The 13,574-nt window shown below is 48.5% G+C and overlaps 1 protein-coding gene across 2 annotated transcripts in view; it reads left to right on the top strand.

Moving 5' to 3' along the window:
• The window catches only part of GALNT18 (polypeptide N-acetylgalactosaminyltransferase 18), a 373,443-nt gene that overhangs the window by 175,711 nt on the left and 184,158 nt on the right, over positions 1-13,574 (top strand). For both annotated transcript variants that reach the window (XM_070383928.1, XM_005887188.2), the window contains exon 3: positions 7,285-7,451. In XM_070383928.1, the coding sequence (XP_070240029.1) occupies positions 7,285-7,451 (167 nt within the window). The remainder of the gene's footprint in view (positions 1-7,284; positions 7,452-13,574) is intronic.

Raw genomic sequence — 13,574 nt, 5'->3', positions numbered from 1 at the left:
GGCTACACTAAATATCCCATTGCCTCCACGACCCCTCTGGCTTATTGGATGATCTGGGCTTGTGGTTGTGGTTGGGCAGGGAGTAAATGTCCAACTCCAGGATTCCATTCTGTTAGGCTGTGGTGGAAGTCCCACCCGCGGGCTTTTCCTGGGCCTGCATTCATTCTACTGTTCACTGCTTGAACGTTTGTTCAGTTGTTCATTCAGCCAGATCCTGGGTGCTTCCTGAGTTTGTTCTCTGTGCTGGGTGCTGCTTGAGGCACGGGGGTGGGGGTGGGGGGCTGGTGAGCAAAGCAGATGTGGTCTTGATCTCATGCAGCTTATAGTCTAGTGGAAATACTGACATCTGTTAAATAATCACATAAAAGCTAAGTGGCGATAGCATATACGCGGCATGAAAGAAAAACAAAGGAGCCTGTGAAAGTCTAACAGGGATCACACCCCAGGCCAGGAAGCACACTGTGTCTTTCTTCGCTGGTTCATACGTGTGCTGTCAGGGAGGAAGGAGCTGAGCTTACTCAGGTGACAGCAGGTGGCTGGGATTCTTTGTACGCCAGTGTCTACACACAGTTGCATAATCACACCATCGGAAACCACACACCCAGGCTCTGGAGGAGCGCAGAGAACCCGGCTTCAAACAAAGAGTGTGTTCGGGGATTGCTATCTCTATGGGCTCAATGAAACAGGAAGGCAATCTAGGCTTCACATGACCAGTAGAGCTTTATTGTAATAGTCCACATCATCCTCCTAGATGCGCTGTGTCTACCCTATCTTTCATCAGAGTTGACCTGGAGTGACTTCCATTTCATCCCTCCCTCCACCAGGTCTCTGGGTTGTCATAACACCGATGTCTGGCCAGACAAATCTCTAGATGGTCATAGAAGGAAGGTGCAGACCCTGGTTTAACGGGACCTTTGAGCACTGACTTTGGAGGCAAATGAGCCCAGGTGGAAGCCCTGGAAAATAACTTGCTGTCTCAGTCCAACTGCCCTCATCTATAAAATGGGGATAAAATGTTTACCCTATAGGACTTTTCCTATAGGAAAGAATAAAAATCAGAGGGGGGGAAAGGTAAAAATATACGTACATCTCTTAGTATGATTTGTCATGAGTCATTAGCACTCAGTAGGTGGAAATTATTAATGTTGTTACTTCAAGATATTCTGTATGGAGTCCCTGGGCAGTAGGGGTAGCAAGCACGGTGCAGTCTCTGAGCTCCAGAGGTTACAGAGATAGAGATGCCAGCCACCAGGAGTGGAAGTCTTGACTGCATGCGTGCCCAGTGAGAACCCCCACACTGCTCTCATCCTTGGGTCTCATTAAGTCCAGCAGACTGAATGCTGGCAGGCTGGGAACCTGTCTAATCTGAAAAGTTCTGGAAGAAGCCAGAAGTGTAACCAAGTGAAGTCAGAGGAGGATCAAACAAGTCCTGTGGGTGCAGGTGGGAGGGTGGAGGCCAGGGTGAGGACACAGATGGCCGTGAAGGGATAAGAAGACACTGCTGATCCCAGGGTGCCATCCTTAGGAGGTCAACAGTACAGCTGAACCATCGTGTGCTGACCGCCGCAGTATAGGGGAGACCCTTGACGCTATCTAGGAGAAAGGAGGGGCTGGGGACACTCAGGGAAGTGGGTATTCAGGGGCGTGTTATCTTCTCTCTGCTTGGTCTAGGTGGGTCCCTCCTGCACTCCCAGAACCCAGGCATAGTTAGACCCAGTTCCCCATACACACTGGCCAGCAGCCCCCAGCTCACATTCTACTTTGATCTTCACACTGGAAGGGGTCAATCAGCCTCCACGAGTCATGCTTCGATGCACTGGGAGCTCATAGATTTGCCCGAGTCACAGGAAGAATCCATCCCTCCACTGTGGAGGGGTCTGGCTGCTGCCCTGGCTGATACCCAGTTCCCAGGTGCCTGACTTGGCCTCTCTTAGTCTGGTACTGCCTCTCTGCCTCTCGCAGGTAATGGCATCACTAAAGCTCTTGACATAAACTTGCCTCATGAACAGCTCAAAACCGTCCTGGGGAGCTCTGGTGGGAGGCTTCTGTCCCCATACCACCTCTGTGTGCAGGGATCGATGCAGTCAGCTTTATCAGGACCATCAATCCCAGCTTATTAGACAGCCACAGTTATCCCTGCTCAGAAATGCCTTGTTTTTATCTTTAGTGGAAAATGGCTTAACTTTGAACAAGAATAAAAGTACAAAGGGAACTTTTATGGCTTAATTTTACAGGAGAATGTGCCTCTTCTCAAAATGATTAAGGCACCAGTCTGGTACAGTCAGGCTTTCTCAAGGCATGTAAATAGGGAAGGGTCGGTTATAGCCACCCTGGTGGCTCCTCTGACTCTCACGTACCCTGGCCCTTCTCTGGAGAGGTGAGCAGAGACGGGGGTAGACAGAAGCAGACACCAGAGCGGGTGGGGACGGCAGGCTCTGGGAACAGAGGCTGTACTGGCCAGACTCCAGTAGACATAGGGGCTGGGGGAGATCATCGGCATGTGAATACAAGAGGCATAGCCCTCAGGTAGAGGCTGGGGCTGGTTGTTGGGTAAAGTGGCCAGATTTCGGACCAGAAGCGCTGGGCTTGATCTGAACAACCCTCTTCCATAGCAGCTCTTGGACGTGTGTTCCTTTGGCAGGACTTGGGATGCCCTGCTGTAGGCAGGCTCCTGTCCTCAGTTCAGTGTCTGGCAGTAATGATGGTGGGTGGGACCGGCAGGTATGAGGACATCTCGTCTGACATGCTGGTCTTCCTCCCTCTTTTTGCCTCTCCCCTCAGCCTTGTAAGTTCTGCTTCAATGTTGAGATGAAAATAGGAACCGGGACTATGTGTATCCATTATATGTGTGTTGGGTGCTTTGAAACAGTAGCCTCAGTTTATTCAGCAGATGCTGGCTGAATGAATGCTTGCTGATGGCCAGAACAGTGCCAGGCAGAGCATGCGCAGTCGTGAACAAGATCCTTGCCATCAAGAAGCTGTGGTCTAGTCATAGGATGGCCAACCATCCTGGTGTGCTTGGGATTCTCAGTGTTGAAACTGGGAGAGTCCTGGGCAGACTTGGATGAGTTGGTCACACTGCCTAGTCACTACTACAGTGGTGATTGGATATATGTGTCCTGTGGCATTTGGTGATGGCCAGGTGCTGGCTAGGAGGAAGAGAAAGTTTGCAAACTATTTCTTTAGTGAGAAGTTTTCCATTCATCACATATGAGAGAGAAGATCCTGAACTATATGGAGAAGACACCTAAGTGATCATTTCTCCTGCCTCCCTCTGTCCCTGCCTCCACGTGAAAAGATATAGAGAGCAGGAGAGTGGCTTGCCCAGGATCACACAGCAATTTGGGGCACAGCTGGGTCAGTGCCTGGGTGGCTTTATCCATCCCTTCTCCCCCACAATGCTCTCTCCCTATAAACTAGCCCACCTCATCTTTCTTATCCTGCCCACTCTTCACCTCTCTACTCACAGAAACCCAGGTTAAGGTTAGATGCTGTGCAGTCTGGAGAAAAAGCACCGAGGCTGATCCTGGGAAGGCCTTGAGTGACTCTCCAGAGAGAAGGGAGGGAGGGAGGATTTAAGGAGCTCGATACATTTGGCCAGGGGAGATCGCTTAATTATAGTGCAGAAGAACTGAGAGCTGCTGGAGATGGAATGTGAGCAACTGGGGCCAAAATCCCAGGGAAGGAGAGCAGGAGAAGGAAGGACCTGCTGGTGAGAGAAGACCTGACTCTCCTTCTAGGGAGGAGGTTTATACAAAAAGGAGCGAGCTGGGATCAGTGGCATGCATGTGAAGTTCAGGCCTTATGCAGACATACCTTGTCTTACTGCATTTCACGTTACAGTGCTTCACAGATACTAAATTTTCTACAAGTTGAAGTGTTGTGTTATCATGTGATGGTTAGCATTTTGTAGCCATAAAGCATTTTTAAATTAAGTCATGTACATTGTTTTTTTCAGACAATGCTATCACCCACAATATACTATCATGTAATAGAGACATAACTTTAAATACACTGGGAAACCAGAATATTCATATAACTCACTACATTGCAGTATTTGCCTTATTGCAGTGGACTCAAACCTGCAATATCCCTGAGGTATCCATGGATAAAATAAATAAACGTGTTGGTTTAATTCTGAAAACCTACTATACGCCAGACTCTGGTTTAAGGTTGGGAGCTAACACAGTAGCAAAATAAAGTCCCTGCTCTGAGGGAAGGTCATTATAGTGGGAGGAGACAGAAATGAACACACACAAATATGACGTACTCTCCTAGGTGTTATGTTCAAAAGGGTTGTCATATAACAGCTGAGTTTGAAAGAGTCTTGCATGTAAAAATAGTGATCAGTAGAGTTTAGCTTGAAAAACGAATGTAACATTCCTGCTCTGCTTAGAGAAAGGTCACCAGGAGATGGATACCAGACACGGCAGCTCAACCCATCAGGATGGCCATGGCCATTACTGGGAGAAATTCAACTTGGAGTGGTTATGTGGAGCTTTAAAAAAGAAAAGAGAGGGGTGGAAGGCAGTTAACCCTTAACTCTGAAAAACACTTGGGAAACACCTGAAGCTTTAGATACGGAGGCTCTGAGAACTCAGAGGAAACCCCTGGAGGTGTAGGAACAGACTAGAGTCAGTCTCATGGCTGGTGGGGCAGACAGTTAGCTTGTACTGATATAGTGACCTTATTAGGAGCTCTTCATTACACTTTCAAAAAAGAAAAATAAAGGTCATGTGCTAGTAGTCTGACCATATAAAGTGTTTTCTTTAACTGCAATTAGCAAGTAGGTTGTGTGTTAACACTTCTATCATTTTCCATTCCTAAGGAAAGGTCAACTACTGGTCTTGGTAACCATAAGTAAGCACTAGCCAGAATTATTTGACTGTTAACCACCACCTTTTAATTGCTGTTATAACAGTACTATTCACAACAACAACACTTTTTTGAAAGGGTCTGATGAGCTTAACGGAGAAGGCAATGGCACCCCACTCCAGTACTCTTGCCTGGAAAATCCCATGGATGGAGGAGCCTGGTAGGCTGCAGTCCATGGGGTCGCTGAGGGTCGGACACGACTGAGCGACTAAGCTTTCACTTTTCACTTTCATTATTGGAGAAGGAAATGGCAACCCACTCCAGTGTTCTTGCCTGGAGAATCCCAGAGATGGGGGAGCCTGGTGGGCTGCCGTCTATGGGGTCGCACAGAGTTGGACACGACTGAAGTGACTTAGCAGCAGCAGATGAGCTTAAGGAGACATCCCAGCCTTTCTCCTTCATTCAGCCTTTCTCCCTCATCCTCCTCATCTCTTCCTCCCTTCACTGCAGTTACCTGAGCTGGCTCCCTCCATCACCTCCTCTCTAGTCGCAACTCTGTCCCCTCGACCCCGAGGGCCTTTGCACCTGTGGTGTGCCAGGTGATTTCTGACCCAGCCTCTCCCCTCATAGAGCCCTTCCCTGACCGCTCCTAGAACAGCTGCCAGGGCACCACACTGTCCTCTAACACCACATTACTGTTCATTTCGGCTTTTGTATGAAATTGTATCATTTGTTTGCTCCCATGTTTGCCTGTTTCCCACTTCAGAGCGCAAGTTCCATGAGGACAGGCACTTTGTCCTTGTTGTTTTAACCCTGAATGCAATACCCACCTCATGGAAAAAAACTCAATAGATTCCATCAAATGCAAGAATGAACCAATTCTACACCAATCTGTTACCCTGATGGCTTTACTCACATCCTAAGTATGAAGCAGATTTGGATAAAACCTTGGTTCTTTCCCTTCCCCCATTCATTTTTTTCATGAGAGAAAAAAAGAGCTGGAAATAGAATGAGAGAAGTTTCTGTAAACTTCTGGTAACCATAGAGATAGTGATTTTAGTTTATTAATCTCCTGCTCTTAAGCAGGCTGGGGCCCCACTGTGATTTCTGCAAAATTGCTCAGCGCTGGTTATCCTGCAGCCTTCCTCATTAAGGAAGAGCAGGCCCATCCCTATCCTGCAGCACTTTAATTACAACGAGCAGAAGCCCTGTGCTATTATGCTCATTATTGCATTATTATGCTCACCTGACTGTACCTCCCACTTTGGAGCAGTGCGACACCGTCACCAGCCCTGAACCCCTGGAACCTTTGGTGGCTGATAGTGGGAGCAGGCAGCCTCCACTCTGAGCTGAGGACCGAGGTCAGGGCCACAGTTGCTGCTCTCTCCTTTCATTCAGCTGTCCTGAAGATGGGAGCTCAGTGCCCTCTGGAACAGTATCTAGTGTCAGCCAGAGAAGGGCACCAGCAGTGGTTTCCCATCTACAAAGTCAATGCTTACAGGAGAAAGAATTGACATGCCCTTGGGAGCAATGACATTCCTTATTGTCTGGCCTCGTGATGGGGTCTAATTTTAGGGTCTCACGTTCCTCTTCCCATGGAGAGCGGCATGCAGACTTTTGTGATTTTGCCTCACGTCCTTTGGATAAGAGACCTCCAAATGGACCTCCAAATGGGTTTCAATGGAGCTAGGGAGGAAATGGGACAATTAGGGGCAGTCTCTCACCTGACCACTTCTCCTTGAAGGGAGAGCCTTGGTGTAGAACTAAGAAGACCAGAGTTGAGGTTTCATCTTGGCAGCTGACACATGGTGGGGACCTAGCCTCTCTGAGCCTTAGCATCTTTATCTGTGAAATGAGGTCCGAATTGTCTTTCTATTCCTCTATCATGGTGAGACTCTGCCTCTGGTTTCCACCTGTTTCTGGAGGCTCGATCCATAAGATGAAAGAGCCATAAGAGAGGCTCTAGGCAGCATTCCTTCTGGAGTGAGGCAGAGTGGATTCTGGCAGGAGTCTCTGGAAGGAGACATGTTTTTCTCCTGAAGCAGGTCATCTAAGGTCTGGCCTCATTTAAGCATTGGCTGTCATTTTGGAAAAACTAAGATTTTCTTTTGGTTGCATTTCCCATCCTATTGGATTTAGAAATACAGTGTCATTCTTCCAGTAAGCATTTGGTGACAGCCTGCTGGGTTCCAGGCCCTGTACCAGGGTCTAGTGATACAACTGTTCATTTGGGAGAGTTGTTGACAAATTCAGACTCTGTAGTGGGGCATACGGGTTTCAGTGGTTGAGGGTCTGTCTGCTGTGCACTTTGTGATTATCTTAAGTATATCAAAGAGAAGACCCCAGGGGAGAATCTGGACTCCTGAGCTTTCCAGCAAAGCTGGAGCCAAGACATGGGCGGGCCGGCACCTGGGGCGACCCCCGCTGAGTCAGTGACCTATCTAAGAGCCTGGCTGCTCTTCTTTCCAGGTGCCGCAACCTCTCGTTCCCCGACAGCCTCCCAGAGGTGAGCATCGTGTTCATCTTTGTCAATGAAGCACTCTCCGTGCTGCTGCGCTCCATCCACTCGGCCATCGAGCGCACACCTCCACACCTGCTCAAGGAGATCATCCTGGTGGATGACAACAGCAGTAACGGTGAGTGCCCAGCTCCCTGCCCTGTGCGGGCGTCTCAGCCTCCGTGCTTCTACAGGCTCTCCATGGCTCTTCCTTCTCTGGGATGTTGGCTCCTAGAGGAGAGGTTCATGAAGTTCATGAAGGTTCAGTCCATAGTTGCACTCTCTTCACGTTCCGGAGGGGCCTGGTCCCCAAGCTTTTCCTCGATGGCTGTCAACTCTCCCCTTCAACATCCTAGTGCAATGTGATGAGATAAATAGCCATGACCTCCACCCCCTCCATATACGCAGTGAGCCTTTCCAGTGACTCCTTTCTGTGAAGCATCATTCCGTTTTGCTCTGTGCCTTGGCCTTTGCCCAGAAGATTTTTCATTGACGTTGTCCTAGGTGGTGGCGACGGTGGAAGTGTTGATGGTGCTGGTGTTGGTCATAGTGGTATTGATGCTGAGGATGGTAGAAGATGTGAACTGCAATGACAGCAACAGAGCTGTTGAAAGTCTAGCTTTTTTTCTGCATCCCCTGCTCCACATTCCATCTGACCTGAGCAAAGCCCCAGGCGACCTGCAATCCCTTGTTGAAGCCCTCACAGCACTTCTCCCTTTCTCCAGCTACTACCAGGTGCCTCTTTCCCTTGGTACATATTCCATGACTTCTGATTCTTCCCATATATACCGTCTCCATAATATTTTCTGAACTTAGAGACCTTGCACTGAGACAGTTTGAGAACCAGCTCTCCTGATAGGAGCTTTAATATGAATGTGCTATAGATAATACAACCTGGTCACAGGAGCACAGTCATTGGGCTTGTTATCTTTAGCATTTTCTCTGATGTCAGGTAGTAAATTTCCCAGTGAATCCATTGCTGTAATGAGAAGTTCAGATGAGCAATTTGTATTTTGTTATCAATTAAAGCTGAAACCTATCAGATAATTGAAATATTTAATCTCTATAAGCAAATTTTCTGTTTCATTTTATATCGTGCAGTAAGAAGTGTAGTGTGGTGTAGAAAGAAGGGACTTCTAGAGCTTTCTGAAGGGCAGTGCTTATGCATCATGTGACTCTCATCATTCCGTGGATGTGAAGGAAGGGAAAGGTGCCTCGGATGGCAGCAGGTAGGCAGAGGAGGCTTAAAGGTGATGGCCTTGTGAGGGAGACCTCGAGTAGGGAGACCTACCTATGCAGCTACCTGCCTGGCTCCAAGGAGTGGATGCTGAGAAAGCTCCCACTCCCCAGTGGCTAACACTGCAATTTTGTGACTAGCCTGCTCGTGAACCCTATCTTGCTCCAGCAAGGCCATCTGTTCTCTTGGCCTCTTACATTGTCAGGAGGCAAGGGATGGAAGAGCCGTCCTTCCAAGGGTGATGGTATCCCCCAAGCAAGAGGCATCCCCAGGCTCCATCCCACCCTGCTGCTGCTGCTGCTGCTAAGTTGCTTCAGTCGTGTCCGACTCTGTGCGACCCCATAGACAGCAACCCACCAGGCTCCCCCGTCCCTGGGATTCTCCAGGCAAGAACACTGGAGTGGGCTGCCATTTCCTTCTCCAATGCATGAAAGTGAAAAGTGAAAGTGAAGTCGCTCAGTCATGTCTGACTCTTCATGACCCCATGGACTGCAGCCTACCAGGCTCCTCCATCCATGTGATTTTCCAGACAAGTGTACTGGAGTGGGGTGCCATTGCCTTCTCCATCCCACCCTACCTCCTCTCATCACAAAACGGAGAACAAAACATCAAGAAGAAGGAAATCTTGGGGTCTTTCATTTCATTCCCATGGTAAAAACTTTATTGTGGCCTGAAGGATGCTGTTTTGTCATTAATTCTTGTGGGAAAGAGGGGGAAAACTGAGATTGAGAAATTTAGATAAGGAAAGTGAGCTACATATAGAAGGTTTCATATTTGAATTTAAATGATTTGGACTTAATTTTCTAAATGGTGATAACCATATTTTGGTAAGAGGAGTTATACAGTCAGGACTGGGCAATGAAGGGCTTTGGATGTGTTTTATATCATTGTTTGGGGGAAAGAGACATCTTGAAGAAGGGAACTAGATGCATCGTAATTGCAGCCATATAGCAAGAAATTAAGGGGCCTGGAGCTGTGTTGGGTGTGGGGCCTGAGGGCGAGATATGAGCCTGAGAGGTTTTATAAAGGAAGCATCTATTGGATCTCTTGACTGAGAGAAGGCCAAAGGAGGGCTGGTAAATGATGACTCAGTCTCAAACCAGGGTGACAGAGGATGGTGGTCATTCCCAGGATAGGGGGCAGGAGGAAGAGTGGGTGGGTTCTTCATCAGATCAGAGATGGGGGGCATTTAAACCCAAAGCTCTGGGAAGTATTGAGTTGATGGCATAGTTAAGCACCTTGGTGATGATTACACAAGGCTACACTTGACAAAATTCCACAGGACTACAAGCACACACCCAGATGACTGCACATATTCCTGAAAAGACTTGGAGAAGCTTTGTGATGTTGGTAATGTCAGTGTCCTCATTTTGATATCATACTATAGTTGTGTAAGATGTTAACGTTGGGGGAGGCTGGGTGAAAGGTTCATGGGACCTCCTTGTGTACTTCTGTGTACTTTCCTGTGAGTCTGTAATTACTTCAAAATACAAATCAAGCAAAAGCCTTCCCAGAAGATTCTAACCCAGAAAGTTTGTGATGGAATCTGACCATCTCTGCTTTTCAGAGCATCCTTGACTATTCTGTTACACAGCTCTGGTTGAGAATCTCTGGTTTAACAAATAGGATGCATGTGCTGAGTTCCAGTGCATGATGTGAAGGGAAAGAACTCTCAAGTCCGAAGTCATGGGTTCTAGGACCCTCTCCATTATGGGTGAGTGACCACAGAAACTTTCCTCAACCTCTCAGAGTCTCAGTTCCTTCCTCTGTAAACAGGGATGGTTATCCTCCCTTGCTTACCTCACCTGCCTGACATGGTCAAGGATCTCACTGTGAGTTGAGCAACCATCATCATTACCCCTCTCCAGCCCCCACCTCCGTTCCCAGGAGACTGCATCACAGATGGCCAACCGCACACTGGAGCCTGATAAGAAAGTATGGGGACACGAATGGGGAGTCTTGTACACACATTAATTACAGCTTTTGGTTGGGAGGAAAGGATGGAAAACTGAAGAGGAGAGAACAAAAGAAGTAGAAGTTTGAGAGGATGCTGAGGATAAGGTGTTTAGGAGTCAGGAGGAAGAGAGTTAGATGATAGAGACAGAGAGGGAATGGCCAGGTGAATCTGGAGGGCAAGCCAGACTCTGAGGACAAAGAGAATTTCAGAAACAAGCCACCTCTTTGACTAAGCCCAAGGCATTCAAAGGGCTCCCCTTGTGGCTCAGCTGGTAAAGAATCCGCCTGCAATATGGGAGACCCGGGTTCGATCCCTGGGTTGGGAAGATCCCCTGGAGAAGGGAAAGGCTTACCAACTCCAATATTCTGGCCTAGAGAATTCCATGAGCTGTATAGTCCATGGGGTTGCAAAGAGTAGGACACGACTGAGTGACTTTCACTTTCACAGGCAAGTGGAAGGACACAGAGTCTAGGAAGAAGCCATTAGATCTGAGGGGTGCAGAGCATGGAAATCTTAGTGGGGAAGGGTGGGGTGGGGCTGCAGAAGCCAGATGAAGAGTAGCTGGAAGGTAGATGCTTCCATCAGGGATGTTGACTGCGAAGGAGAATCAGGAGCCAAGGAGGAGCTGGAGCGATGTTTTCCACCGATTAACCATGGTCTGCGGTCATGACCCAGGATGACAGGCCTAGTCATACACATACACATGCACACACAATTGAAACGAAACTTTCAAGAGACAATAGTTAACTCCTATAATGTGCAAGGCTCTCTGATTCGCTCTACTGTAATTTGGCCTATGTTATTCATTTCTATTGTCTTCTATTATACTGTGCTGTGTTAACGTTGTGTTCCTCTCTTTTTGAAAGGCAGATTGTTCTCGTGACTCTGACTGCACATTGGAATCGCTTGGAGGGCTTTTAAGAAATCTAGGGGTGTCATGCCTTAGCTCTAGTAATTTAATTGCTCTGGAGAGGGAACATATGAGGCCCTTGGTCTGGGGAGGACGTGCCTGAGGCAAAAGTGAGGACAGCCTCTGAGAAGGGAGGAGAGGATGGAACCCAGAGCATAGAAACCGGGCTTGCCTCTGGGAAGAAAGAGCAGATGGGCGAATGGGAAGGGAGCTGGAGGCAATGAAGGGTTGGCCCCTGTGGGGAAAGGGCTGGAGATCTGACCAGTAATGGGTCTCCCTGAGACCAGCCTGCTCTGAGCTCTCAAGGAGGGGCAGCCGAGACATTGAGACTGTGGCTCTTGGAGGAAGGGAGCCACCTCTAGCCTTAGCCGAGGGCTGCCCTGAGGGCCCAGCCTGACGGAGAAGGTGGCTCTGGCCGTATCCTTGGAGGACTCCCTCTAGGGTATCAGCCCACTCAGCACCGGACTTTCATTGATTTGACATCAGGCCAACTCAGCTCAGCTAACATTCATAGGGTGCCCAGCCTGGGCCAAGGGCGTGGAGGGAGTGATGGGTCAGATCCAGTCCCTGCCATCAAGGAATCCTGTGATTAAAAGCCAAGTGGGATGAGACATAACAGGACTTGGTTTCCGGTCTCAGTTCTGCCACTTGCCAGCCACGAGCCTTTCCTGTGGTTTTCTTTTGTGCCCTGTGTAGCCATCAGGCTTTGCCCCTCCCTGTCTGCTCGATGGTCACCGAGGACACTCGGTAATAAGGGTGAACGTGCCGCAAGCTGCAAAGAGAGCACTAAGGAAGAGTTAAAATGAGAGCACTAAAACAACAACGTTAATAGCTGCTGTGCGGCCCCCAGTTAGAGGCAACCCAGGCTTTTCTTTCTTCGCGAAATAAGTGTGCCCTGGTGAGAAGAGCCAGAATTCACATTAGGCCAGCTATTTAGTTCCAGTTCTTTCTAGCTTCTTCCCAGCTGTGTGTTCTTAACTTCTGTGAACCCTATTTTCCTTATCTATAAAATTGAGGTGTCTAATTCTTATCTCTGGGATTGTTTGGAGGCTTGAATGAGATAATGCAGGATGGAAGAGATGCTGGTGTTTAAAACTCTAAGTGAAGCCTGAAGCCGGAGGACTGAGCTTCCAGAGACTGTCTACAAGGTGGTTGTCACAGGTTCTGTATGTGCTGGTGCCTCGTGTTCCCCAACTGCCCCCAGACCCCCAAGGGCACCTTTGCTTTGGGGTCAGCCTTGTGTTTTCACACACACAAAAACAGGGCAGTCGATCACTACTTTCTTCATCCACGCCACTCGAGACCTTTATCTTTGTCCCGGAAGTCAAGGACTGAAGTTTCTGTGGGTGGTCCTTGTGTAGGACTTGGAGTCCCTGTCCTTCGCCACCTTGGCCATTTCCTGCACAAGCTCCACTCTTTCAGGGGCTGGCACCTGTGTAGGGTGCCGTCAGTCCTCTAAAGTGGCCTCAGACGGAGAATTATACCAGGCACATTCTTGATTCAGGACATTTGCACTTGCTTCCGCTGGTGACGCTAATGGTAAAGAACCCATCTGCCAATACAGACATAGGTGAGCTCGATCCCTGGGTCAGGAAGATCCCCTGGAGGAGGGCATGGCAAGCCACTCCAGTATTCTTGCCTGGAGAATTCCATGGACAGAGGAGCCTGGTGGGCTACAGTCCATGGGGTCGCACAGAGTTGGACACACTGAAGCAACTTAGCATGCACACACTCCCCTGCCTTTTGGAACGCTCTTACCCTCTGATACTGCACCACTTGTTCCTTTACCCCTTCAAATGTTGCAAATGACACATTATTAAAATGGCAGCCTTAACCTCTGTCTCTCTTCATCCCTTCAGCGCTTCTTTTCTTCGACAGTATCTGTCACCTTCTGGTACACTGTACTCACTTAGTTACTCTCCCTTATTTATTTGTACATTTTCCCTCCACTAGTATGCATGTTCCATGAAGACAGGGACATTTGTTTTGTTCATTGCTGTGTCCCCAGCACCTACAATGGTGCTTGATTCTTGTAGGTGTTCAGTAAATATTGATTCAGTGAAAGAATGCATGTGGATTCTGTAGCCTGAGGCAAGGCTTGGAATCTGCACATCAATAAGCACCCCAGAGCATTCTGATGCAATGGGACCTTCTCCGG

Source organism: Bos mutus, chromosome 15 (genome assembly GCF_027580195.1).
Source record: "Bos mutus isolate GX-2022 chromosome 15, NWIPB_WYAK_1.1, whole genome shotgun sequence".
Taxonomy (NCBI): Eukaryota; Metazoa; Chordata; class Mammalia; order Artiodactyla; family Bovidae; genus Bos; species Bos mutus.
Note: the sequence above shows the minus strand (reverse complement) of the source record. Positions and strands in the feature narration are given on the sequence as shown.